The 12,982-nt window shown below is 41.3% G+C and overlaps 1 protein-coding gene across 1 annotated transcript in view; it reads right to left on the bottom strand.

Annotated features, from left to right (window-relative positions):
* CFAP70 (cilia and flagella associated protein 70) overlaps positions 1-10,171 on the bottom strand; it is a 116,977-nt gene extending 106,806 nt beyond the window's left edge. Inside the window, exons 1-3 of the mRNA XM_053586138.1 lie at positions 9,877-10,171; positions 6,645-6,744; positions 5,253-5,439 (exon numbers count right to left, since the gene is read on the bottom strand). Coding sequence (XP_053442113.1) covers positions 5,253-5,439; positions 6,645-6,707 — 250 coding nt within the window. The 5' untranslated portion in view covers positions 6,708-6,744; positions 9,877-10,171. The remainder of the gene's footprint in view (positions 1-5,252; positions 5,440-6,644; positions 6,745-9,876) is intronic.
* Between the last annotated feature and the right edge of the window lie 2,811 nt (positions 10,172-12,982).

Genomic DNA, 12,982 nt, shown 5'->3' with positions numbered 1-12,982 from the left:
TCCCTTGACCAATATAAAGTGACCATCTTTGTCTTTTTTGACTTTAGTTGCTTTAAACCCACATGTATCTGAAAATAAGATTGCAACTCCTCTTTTCTTCTGAATTCCATTTGCCTGAAAAATTGTCTTCCAACCCTTGACTCAGAGATTTAATTTGTCTTTTAAAGCCAGGTGTGTTTCTTGCAGACAGCAAATGGATGGCTTGTGTTTTTTAATTCAGTCAGCCAATCTATGTCTCTTCAGTGGGGAATTCAAGCCATTAACATTTATTGAGATAATTGATAAGTGTAATAGTATGCTATTCGTCTTATTTTGTGAGAGTCCATTGCTTAGTTTTATCTTTTGCATCAGTGGGGAGGTTAGGTTCTGTCCTTTAATTTCTGAGTTCTTACTTTGCTGCTGATCCATTGTGGTGGTCAGTGTGCAGAACAGGTTGAAGTATTTCCTGTAGAGCTGGTCTTGTTGTGGCGAATTTCCTCCATGTTTGTATATCCGTAAATGATTTGATTTCTCTGTCAATTTTGAAGCTTAGCTTAGCAGGGTACAGAATTCTGGGCTGGAAATTGTTCTGTTTAAGTAGATTAAAGGTAGATGACCATTTTCTTCTTGCTTGGAAAGTTTCATTAGAGAAGTCTGCGGTCATTCTGATGGATTTGCCTCTGTAAGTCAACTGGTGCTTACTCCTGGCAGCTTGCAGAATCTTTTCTTTTGTCTTAACTTAGGACAGGTTCATCACAATGTGTCTTGGAGAAGCTCGGTTAGAGTTGAGGCTACCTGGGGTCCGATAGCCCTCTGAAAGCAGTGTGTCAGAATCTTTGGTGATATTTGGGAAATTTTCTTTTATAATATTCTCTAGTATGGCTTCCATTCCTCTGGGGCATTCTTCTTCCCCTTCTGGAATTCCTATAACTCGTATGTTGGAACGCTTCATGAAGTCCCATAATTCTGACAGTGAACGTTCTGCTTTCTCTCTCTTCTTTTCTGCCTCTTTTACTATCTGAGTTATCTCAAGAACTTTGTCTTCTACCTCTGAAATTCTTTCTTCTGTATGGTCTAACCTGTTGCTGATACTTTCCATTGCATCTTTAAGTTCCCTAATTGACTGTTTCAGTTCCTTCAGCTCTGCTATATCCTTTTTATATTCGTATCATTCATCTCTTATTTGATTCTGTTTTTGGATTTCCTTTTGGTTATTTTCCACTTTATTAGCAGTTTCCTTCATTGTTTCCATCATTTCTTTCATTGTTTTCAACATGTGTATTCTAAATTCCCTTTCTGTCATTCCTAACATTTCTTTATAGGTGGAATCCTCTGCAGTAGCTACCTCATGTTCCCTTGGCGGGGTTATTCTGGACTGGTTCTTCATGTTACCTGGAGTTTTCTGCTAATTCTTCCTCATGAGTGATTTCTTTTATCTGTTTCCTTGCCCTAATTTTCCTTTCACTTCCTCTTGCTCTTTAAGTTCTCGTGCCTATGGACTTGACTATTCAACAAGGGAAGAATTGGCCGATCAAGTCCATTGCCTTGTTTGTGTAATTAATAATATTTCCCAGCTTCAGAGATGTCCCGGTGTCCTCCCTACAGATCTCCCAGTATCTGCAGGTCACAGCGTGACAGAGACTGCTACTGAGACCACTGGTATCTCCAGGAGATGGAACTGCTGAAGTTGAGACAACGGCTCGGTGCCCAGGTCAGGAAACCTTTCTTTTCTTTTTTTTAGGATATATATATATATAATTAAAATTATATATATATAATTTTTTAATATATATATTTGTTGTCCTCAGTAGAGTACCATGGCATCACAACTCACAGCAACCTCCAGCTCTTGGGCTTAGGCAATTCTCTTGCCTCAGCCTCTCAAGTAGCTGGGACTACAGGCGCCCACCACAACGCCTGGCTATTTTTTGTTGCACTTTGGCCGGGGCTGGGTTAGAACCTGCCACCCTCGGCATATGGGGCTGTCACCCTACTCACTGAGCCACAGGTGCTGCCCTTGTTACTGATTTCTAATTTTTTTTTTTTTTTGAGACAAAGTCTCTGTTTCCCTAGGTAGAGTACAATGGCATCACAGCTCACAGCAACCTCAAACTCTTCGGCTTGAACAATCCTCTTGCCTCAGCTTCCCCAGTAGCTGGGACTACAGGCATGTGCCACTATGCTTAGCTAGTTTTTCTGGTTTTAGTAGAGACAGCATCTCGCTCTTGCTTAGGCTAGTCTTGAACTCCTGAACTCAAGCAATCCACTTGCCTCGGCCTCCCAGAGTGCCAGGATTAGAAGTGTAAGCCACCGTATCTGGCCTGATTTCTAATTTTGTTGATTGTATTTTGTTCAGAAAACCTGGTTTATATGCTATTGATTCTTTGGAATATGGTAGGACTTGCTTTGTGGCCTACAATGTGGCCAGTTTTTATTATATAAATGTTCCTTATGTGTTTTAAGAAAATATGTATATAATGGCTGACATAAGCCTAATTTTTTAAGAATGACTCTTTTTTTCTACACAAAGTCTAGACAGAGAAGCTGGTAAGTGGATTTTTTTTTCTTGGTCATTTCTTTTTAAGAGTCTTAATTTGTAGTGGGGAGGTGGTCTCAGTCTCTACTCCCCATATATGGTAGCCCACTGTCTTCTTCCTTATAAGAACATTAAAACCCAAATCCTTAGAGTACTGCCCTCTCCCCTTACACCACCACTACCACATATACATCAATGGCAGCTGTTCATGATTTTTAGGTTTTGGTTTCTGCTGCGCTACTAGGAATAAAGAGATTGCTGTTTCTTTCCCATGATTTCAGTTACATATCGCCTGTGGCTCAAAGGAGTAGGGCGCCAGCCCCATATGCCAGAGGTGGTGAGTTCCAACCCAGCCCCAGCCAAAAACTGCAAAAAAAAAAAAAATAAATAAAAGAATGTTTCAGTTCTGCCTTTCCCAACCATCAGGGTAGGGAAGAACATGATCAGGACATTCCTCTTATTTTCGGTGAGAGAAGCAAAGAACAAAGGAGAAGAAGAAAGAGATAGTAAGAGAGTGTGGTCAGATAGATTCCTCCATGGGTTACTGATTCTCAAACAGGCTAGAACTAGAAATCATTATTATGGAGCAGTGTTTCCTCGGAGCCACCGGAGACTCTTGCTTCAAAGTACACCTTGCTAGGCTTCTCCTTTGGCAATTATGAATTTGGTGGCCTGGGGCTTTGGCCCACCCCAAAGACTGGGTCCCAGAGTCCCAACTGACTCATAAAAAGAAAGGTGCGAGCGGCACCTGTGGCTCAAAGGGGTGGGGCGCTGGCCCCATGTGCTGGAGGTGGCGGGTTCATACCCAGCCCCAGCCAAAAAAAAAAAAGAAAGGTGCATCCCAGCTACTTGGGAGGCTGAGGCTAGAGAATTGCTTAAGCCCAAGAGTTTAAGGTTGCTGTAAGCTGTGACTCCACAGCACTCTACCAAGGGTGACATAGTGAAACTCTGTCTCAAAAAAAAAAAAAAAAGAAAGAAAGGTACAGGACTAGAATACTGGCTCTGCATCCATAGCTCAGTGGTTAGGGTGCCAGCCACATGCACAGGGTTGGTGGGTTCAAACCCGGCCCAGGCCTACTATACAACAACAAAAAAATAGCTGGGCTTTGTGGCGGGTGCCTGCAGTCCCAGCTACTTGGGAGGCTGAAGCAAGAGAAACGGTTAAGCCCAAGAGTTTGAGGTTGCTGTGAGTTGTGATGCCACAGCACTCTACTGAGGGCAACATAGTGAGACTCTGTCCCCCCAAAATAAAAAGCATCTAGAATACTGAATAGATTACCAGGCAGGTCTTGGTTGTCTGCATTTGAGAGTGTGGATTCTATGGTTTTTTTGGGCAAGTACCCCAGGAGATGTGCTACTAAAAAATTATAAAACAATCAGCTGGATGCCTTGACAGATGCCTGTAGTCCCAGCTACTCACGGGGCTGAGGCAGGAAGATCACTTGAGCCCAAGAGTTTGAGGTTGCAGTGAGTTACAATGATGCCACTATACTTTAGCCCAAGCAACAGAGCAAGACCAGGTCTCAAAAAGATAAATAAAAATAAAAAATATATATATTATATATTATATTTATATATATTATATATATACATATATATAAATTAAGGAGTATAGATAGCTTTAAACAAATAAACAAAAGCCTTACATAACTACGTAGGTACAGAAACAAATTGCATTAGGGATAATACTGTGAATGTGGAAACTGTAAAGGTGTAGATAGAGAAACCATTCATCCATTTTTTCAACAAACACTTTTGGAATCTTTGTTATGTCCCAGATATTTCTAGGGACTAAAAATTCTTTTTTAGGAAGAATCTCTGTCGCCCTGGGTAGAGTGCTGTGGTATCATAGCTCATACTAACCTCAAACTCTTGGGCTCAAGTGATCCTTTTGCCTTAGCTTCCGGAGAAGCGGGACTACACGTGTGCACCACTACGCCTGGCTAATTTTTCTATTTTTAGTAGAGACGAGGTTTCGCTTTGTCCAGGCTGATCTGGAACTCTTGAGCTCAAGCAATCTTTCTGCCTCAGCCTCCCAGAGTGCTGGGATTATAGGTGGGAACCACTGTGCATGGCTTAAAAATTCTGAAATAAATAAAACAGTTTCCTGGTTTCAGGAAGTACCTTCTCTAGCAGAAGAGGCAAATGAATAATGGCTATAAAGTATGGTGAGTATACAAAAGCATAGATATAGTTGCCAGGTAAAATACAGGAGCCAGGCATGGTGGCACATGACTATAATCCCAGCTCCTGGGGAGGTAGAGGCAAAAAAATCACTTGAGCTCAGGAGTTCAGGACTAGCTGAGCAACAAAAGGAGACTCCCATCTCCAAAAATAAATATAAAAATATAGATGCCCAGTTAAATTTTAATTTCAAATGGAATAATAAATAATATTTTAGTACAAGATATTTAGTCTCAAATTTTGTTTTGTTTTCATTTTTTTCTAAATATGGCAACCCTAAATACAGAACAAAAATAAAGCTCCCTACCAAGCTTAGGGAATGAAGGTGACAAAGCTCAGTTATATGCCAAAAAATGTTTGGTGCAAACTAATTAAAATTAGTAGGTCTTGGTGACCGTTGCCAGAAGCAGGCAGGACCCAAGTGTACTGCATTATTCCTAGAGTAAGGAGGTAATATGTGTTGAACTGTCCCAATAACAGAGCCTGAGGAATACCTCAGGATCTCCTTATGACATACTTACATAACTAAAATATTCACAACCACAGGACTTACAGAACATAGGTTTGTGAGCGAGGTCGTCTAAAGTGATTCCTCCTTCAGGATTAAACTCAAAACTGCAAGTGAAGTTGTATTTTGCAGTTCCATCTGGAGAAACAGTAATTTTTGCAGAGTCTCCCAGAACCACTTGATTGAATTCTACACGAATAAAGGTAACTGGAGTATCTCCTTTAGAACCTTTCTGTTGGCAGAAACATACCACTTTACAATTACAGTCAAATAGAGAACTTTCCTATACATTTGGCAACCCATTTTGACTTAGGTTAAAAGGCATTTTCCATTTTTTTCTAATGAACTATATCACAAATAGAAAAGGGGCAGGCAGAAAATCATTAAGCAAATCTAGTTGAAGCTAAATCCAACATTTCATTTAAATACTATTATGCTGGAGTTTTGAAAAATAATATTTATTATGTTTTACCTGGTAATAAAAATACATTGTGGGACATTTGAAAAAGAAAATCACATAAGAAATAAATTGCCTGTCATCTTACTTTAACATGTAAGCACTACTAACATCTTGAAATGTATTTTCTAGTGTTTTGCTGTGAATATCTGTACATGTCTATGTGCCCCCCATATACATTTTATATATGTGTGTGTGTATATATATATATATCTATCTTTTGAGATATGTGCCCCCCATATACATTTTATATATGTGTGTATGTGTGTGTGTGTGTGTGTATATATAATCTTTTTTTTTTTGAGACAGAGTCTCACTATGTCGCCCTGGGTAGAATGCCATGGAGTCACAGCTCACAGCAACCTCGAACTCTTGGGCTCAAGTGATCCTCTTGCCTCAGCCTCCCAAGTAGCTGGGACTACAGGCACCCACCACATGCCTGGCTATTTTTTGGTTCTAGTTCTCATTGTTGTTTGGCAGGCCCAGGCTGGATTTGAACCCACCAGCTCCGGTGAATGTGGCTGGCACCCTAGCCGCTGAGCTACAGGCGCCAAGCCTATATATGTATATTTTAAAACAAAGTGGAACTCATTAATTACATCCTCTTTTGGAATGAGCTGTTTTAACTTTATAATACTGAATATTTTGCTATTTTAGAATTCTCCTAATTTTTAATAGTTCCCTTATATTATAGTTTTATTATTCAAATTCATCAAATGAAATTAATCACAAGGGAAACTCAGATCTTTCTAGGAAAAAGGAAAAAGAAATGATATGTGAACTGCTGTCTAGAAAAACTAAAACCACTTCTTTCACCACTATTAAATTTAGTTTTCAAATCACCAGGTATTTTTGACACACAGGAAGGCCACTGCTATATAAAGCCAGGAGGTTTGGAGGTGAAGAATGATGCAAAGCTCCATTCTTCCTGTGGGTGTTACCAAACTAGGAACTTTGCAGATTTCTAAAAATGACTTTACCAAATCATATCCATCTGTCACGGTGATCTGCACAAGTTTCCCTGTTGATGGCACCTGATCCATATCAGCAATTGCGCAGTCCTTCTTGTTTCTCTGGTCTCTGTAAACAGAATGAGTGAATCTGTCCTCTCGCATACTATAGCTACACAAGTACCCACGTAACATAACCAATACCAGGGAAGAACCTAGAGAAATGCCATAGTCTAGCACTGTTTTGTTTCCCCTATCCAACCTTTGTTGCTGAACAGGCAGTGTTTCAGGGAGCTGGTCACAAGGATGATTCCATTGGTTAGTGATAAGAAGATTTTTTTATACATGTAACTAACCACTAAGCACAAATCATCACAAGACAGTGTAGAAATGCCATTGTCCCACTTCCCATCCTCCATATCCTTCACACTATTCTTTAGAAACTTCTCAAAGATTATCAATTTTACAAAAATATATTTTGAGAGCAGGGAAGAAAGAAACCACCTAAAATAGTACCACATTTTAAAAGGTCTTGATGTGTTTCTTATTTAGTCAAATACACTTTCTAATTATTTTGCAACACTAAAGACACAAATAATTTAAAAATAAACTGGATATTAATTTTTTTAAAAAGTTTTCTAACTCAATTCAAAATAGAACCAATCTATGCAATTCAAACATTTACTGAGGAGATAAGATCAAAGAAGAATGACACTTTAAAGACTTCAGACTTTATAATTATTTTGCCCCATCTCAGCTACTCCCTCATTTTTCCAAGTCTCAGATCACTTGTTCAACACTGGTCTTTTTTAGAGCGTAAGAGGCACTGATAACTTCCTTACCAAATATGCATTTGAAATGCCCTTTGTGGGCGGCACCTGTGGCTCAGTCAGTAAGGCGCCGGCCCCATATCCCGAGGGTGGCGGGTTCAAACCCGGCCCCCGGAACTGCAACCAAAAAATAGCCGGGCGTTGTGGCGGGCGCCTGTAGTCACAGCTATTCGGGAGGCTGAGGCAAGAGAATCGCTTAAGCCCAGGAGTTGGGGGTTGCTGTGAGCTGTGTGAGGCCACGGGCACTCTACCCGAGGGCCATAAAGTGAGACTGTCTCTACAAAAAAAAAAAGAAATGCCCTTTGTATCAGTTGTCTTCTTGCTTTTTCAATAATACAACATAAATTAGTTCTTCACTACCCTTTTGCTAGACTGTTATAAAAGCCTCCTAACTGGTCTGACTCAAGTTTCTTCTCCCTATAATCCATCCCACTTCTATTAGAATTGTTCATTGAAGAAACAGTAAGCTAGGAACTACAGTGAGTGTTGATAATATAAGAGATAAAATGTAGGGTGGCGCCTGTTGCTCAAGGAGTAGGGCGCCGGTCCCATAAGCTGGAGGTGGGTTCAAACCCAGCCCCGGCCAAAAAACACACACACAAAAAAAGAGATAAAATGTAAACTCTCTAACCTCAAGGAATTTATAATCTAATGAGAAAGAAAGACATGTAAATAGACAAAGAGTTATAATCTGTGTGAGCAGTGCTCTGATAGAGGAAGGAGGGGATGGGTGGACCAATAGGAAGGGAGAAAATTAATTTCTGATTACACCTTACTGTGTGCAGGTGTGCAAAGTGTGCTTTACATTTATTATCTTATCACCCTTCCAGGTGGCTCTTAAATCTCCATTTTAGTGAAAAGGAAACTGATCTTCAGAGAAATATGTTATTTTAGCAGCAGTCATACAGGAAGAAAGTGCTGGAGTTTGGACCCTCAAGCTGTACTTGAGAGTACACTGTGTGGGTGTGCTTGCCAGAGGAGATGATCTGCCTTTTAGGAGATGATCTTGCCTTTTAGGAGATATCTGGTAAAATGTCTTAAAAGGCTAAACTGAAGGATATTTCAGGCAAAGGAAACAGATTTAAAAGGTTCAGAGGAAAATAAAAACAAAGACAACCCCCCAGCAAATCAAGTAGATCAGTACCCTTAATCTAGGAATGCAGGGTGAGAATGAGAAAATGAGATTGAAGAGACAAATACTTTATTGAAGTACATAGATCTGACACAGATCTGATTATGTTACTATCATTCTATCTTGCCTACCAAATAGTTAAACTGTAACAGTATATTCAAGGCCTGCTAGGATCTAGCAATGCCAGACAACTTCAACTTTCATCTAGCTTTTTCAAAGGTTACTTGCGCTTAGTCACTTCTGAATCTTTGCACTTTTTTTTCTTCTGGAATGATCTCTTTCCTCCCCACTCCCTCTTTACATGGACAAATCTTACTTATCCTTTAAGATCCAGCTGAAATGCTTCCTAGTCCTCCAGTTTCCTAGTCAAAAGCATTTGCCTTTCCTTTGAACTCATTTAGCACTTACACTTTTCTTGTAGCACTTTTAACTTGTTTATGAATATGGGTATTCAAAAGACTTTCCTCCTTAATAACTACGTGAATCTGGACAAATGCCTTACTTCACTGAGTCTCAATTTCACCTTTTGTAAAATGAATAACTTCCGAACTGTTACACATTTGTTCTGAGCATCCCCTAAAATAATAAAACTGTAAGCTATGAAGCACTGCAGAAATGGCTTTATTAACACACACCGCTTTTCCTGAAAGTTCAATTACGCCCTTAAAGACAAGTTACCTGTCTTACTCATTATTCCTATTTATGGCCCCTGAGTGCCTGACACCATGTCTGGTACACAAGAAGCGTTCACTTTGTATTTCAACAATGAATTCAAGAAATCGGACTAGATGGGCGGCACCTGTGGCTCAAGGAGTAGGGCGCCGGTCCCATATGCCACAGGTGGCGGGTTCAAACCCAGCCCCGGCCCCCAAAAAAAAAAAAAAAGTAAAAAAAGAAATCGGACTAGATACAAATTTGGGTAGGGCAGTTAAGCGGGGGCTCTCATTGCCCCCAACAAGGTCACGCAGAAGAAGCTGCAAGAGAAGAGTCCAGTTAGAAAAAGGTTAGTTAGAGGAAGCGATGTGACTGACTCGGGTTTGGGGACAGGGAAGCAGTGAGCGCTGACTGATGAAGAATCTCACGGCAAAGCTGGAAAGGGAAGGCTATGTCCGTTTTTCTGGGGTGGGGGCAGAAGTTGGCCGGAAAGTGCGCATCTAGCGGGGTCCGCGGCGTTTCGTCTGTAGTTTTCAGCCTGGTCTTAGCTGACAGAGTAGATTGGGGTGGCAGGATGTAGTGTGGCTGCAGGACTGGGACAGGAAGGCCGGAATAGAGGGTTTACTGAGGGCAACAACTCTCCTACCTGCAGCAGCGAATGTTTCTCGAAACTATAGCAACCAATCACCTCCCGCGAGAACGTATTTTCCAATTGTGGGACAAGATTATTCCAAGACTCGCGATAACATTCTCAGGGCGGGAAGCGGGAGCGCTGTGGCTAGGTGAATTTCTGCACATGCGCTCAAGAAGAAGCTGCGCTCGAGCTTTGCTCCAGCGAGCTGGGAGGTCTGCGTCTCTGGTCGCTGCTATTTGCGCTGATACTGCTTTAGCTTTTGCAAGAGTTTTGGTTAAGTACAAAGTTTTCCACATTTCTATTTTGCTTTCTTGACTTTTATTTCAACATTCCTCAGAAATGAGAGGAAGAAAACCTAAAGGAAATATAAATAAAGAAAAAATCCTTTATTATGTGGATTTGAATACAGCTCATTTAAATCTTTTCTCCGTGAAGAATGCAAAGAAGATAAAATTTTTTTTTTTTTTTTTAATTTGGCCGGGGCTGGGTTTGAACCCGCCACCTCCGGCATATGGGACCGGCGCCCATACCCGCTGAGCCACAGGCGCCGCCCAGAAGATAAAATTTTTAAAGTGAGCCTGAAAATGGTACTGTTTGTAGGTTCTGAAAATTTGTACGGTAAATAGATTGGAAATACATTGTTAATGCACATTTTTCATGTATTCAAAATTCAACATTAAAGAGAGTACATGGGCGGCACCTGTGGCTCAAGGAGTAGGGCGCTGGACATTCTTAGTAAAGCATCACAAGAATGGAGAAGCATGGGGCAGCGCCTGTGGCTCAAGGAGTAGGGTGTTGGTCCCATATGCCAGAGGTGGTTGGTTCAAACCCAGCCCTGGCCAAAATAAAAAAAAAAAAAAAAAAAAGAATGGAGAAGCATGAATCCTATGTACTCAATTTTGATATGAGGACAATTAATGACAATTAAGGTTATGGGGGGGAAGCAGAAAGAGGGACGGTGGGAGGGGGGTGGGGCCTTGGTGTGTGTCACACTTTATGGGGGCAAGACATGATTGCAAGAGGGACTTTACCTAACAATTGCAATCAGTGTAACCTGGCTTATTGTACCCTCAATGAATCCCCAACAACATAAAAAAAAAAAGGAGTAGGGCGCTGGCCCCATATACCAGAGGTGGTGGGTTCAAACCCGGCCAGAGCCAAAAACAGCAAAAAAAAAAAAAAAGAGCAACAAAATACAATAGCAGTAACCTGGAAACAATCCAAGTGCCCATTAACAGAAGCGTGAGTCAATAAACTGGTATATTCACAAATGTGGCTAGTGTGGTTGCACACTCTTGTAATCTTAGCACTTGGGAAACTGAGGCAGGAGGATTACTTCACACCAGAAGCTTGAGACCAGCCTGATCAAGACCTGCTCTGTTAAAAAGAAAAAAATTAGCAGCTGCTGGTAAGGTTGAGGCAGGAGGATCACTTGAGCCTAGGCATTTGAGGTTGTGTGAGATATGAGGACATCACCACACTCTAGCCTGGGCAACAGAGTGAGACCCTGATTAAAAAAAAGACTTATAACAAACAGTCAAAATAAATGAACTACAGCTGCACACAAAATGGATGAATTTTTAACAATATACAGACATTAAAAAGTTACAGGGTTGGGCGGAGCCTGTGGCTCAGTGAGCAGGGCGCTGGCCCCATATACCGAGGGTGGCGGGTTCAAACCCAGCCCCGGCCAAACTGCAACAAAAAAATAGCCGGGCGTTGTGGCAGGCGCCTGTAGTCCCAGCTACTTGGGAGGTTGAGGCAGGAGAATCACCTAAGCCCAGGAGTTGGAGGTTGCTGTGAGCTGTGTGATGCCACGGCACTCTACTGAGGGCAATAAAGTGAAACTCTGTCTCTACAAAAAAAAAAAAAAAAACCCAGTAACGTGAAATAAAAAGATGGCTATTTAAAAAAAAAAAAAAAAAAGTTCCAGGGTTAAAAGCCAGCATGACGGGATTTGGCCAAATGAGGGACAATTTGAGCATCCAAACAATGACAATAATTGATTATGACCCATTGAATGAAATAAGAATATGCAAGTCTGTGTTGATAATGTCAACTAAAGAAAAAAATCAGGCTTATAAAGAATTGAAGTTAGTATCAGGTGGTGGAGGTTCTGCATGTACTCAGAAGTTATATTAGAGCTAAATTTCATCAAAGTTTGGGTGTGGAGAGTACATCTGGTTTGATTACAGAAGCATAATCAATCCTGTCAGACATTTTACCTATGGGGGGGAAAAAGCAAGGGTTAGCTAGGATTCCTGGACTTTATGGCAACCTGTGCTCTATCCTGTTTATTGTCTTCAAGGCATTCTTCAGGAGGGCTGCACCTAATCACCAAGAAAGGTGTTTGTGAAGTTAGCTGACAAGCAGAATGAGCAAACAGAGCTTCTTCACAACCCTGTGAAGTCAGCAAGGTCTGACTATGTGGCTCACCAGATGGATATATATGGTACTTTGTCACACAATATAAATAAATGGGGGGAAAGAAAGCTTTTTTTTACAGTAGAATGCTAATCCAGAAGTAAAGGGAATGATGGAAATTGAGAATTATTATTTGTCAACTACTGTGGTGGATGATGTAGTTAGGAGTCTTCAGTGGATGTTAAGTCTGGTGGGTGGACGTTTGATGAGGAATAGGATATTGGCATGATTATGAAATACTTTGCCCACGGAATACTAACCAATTACAGAGGGGAAAACAGTGAAGCAAAAAGTAACTGGTTTGGCGCCTGTAGCACAGTGGTTACAGCGCCAGCCACATACACTCAGGCTGGCGGGTTCAAACCTGTCCTGGGCCAGCTAAACAACAATGACTACCAAAAAAAAAAAATAGCCAGGTGTATGGCGGTGCCCTGTGGCTCAGTGAATAGGGCGCTGGCCCCATATACCAAGGGGGGCGGGTTTGAATCCAGTCCAGGCCAAACTGCAACAGAAAAAAATAGCTGGGAGTAGTGGTGGGCACCTGTAGTCCCAGCTACTTGGAAGGCTGAAGCAAGAGAATTTCCTAATCCCAAAAGCTGGAGGTAGCTGTGAGCTGTGATGCCATGGCACTGACCCGTACTCCCAGTTACTTGGGAGGCTGAGACAAGAGAATGGCTTGAGCCCAAGAGTTTGA

The sequence above is a fragment of the Nycticebus coucang genome, chromosome 3 (assembly GCF_027406575.1).
Source record: "Nycticebus coucang isolate mNycCou1 chromosome 3, mNycCou1.pri, whole genome shotgun sequence".
Taxonomy (NCBI): Eukaryota; Metazoa; Chordata; class Mammalia; order Primates; family Lorisidae; genus Nycticebus; species Nycticebus coucang.
The sequence above is the reverse complement of the archived record's forward strand: the minus strand, read 5'-3'. Positions and strand labels throughout refer to the sequence as shown.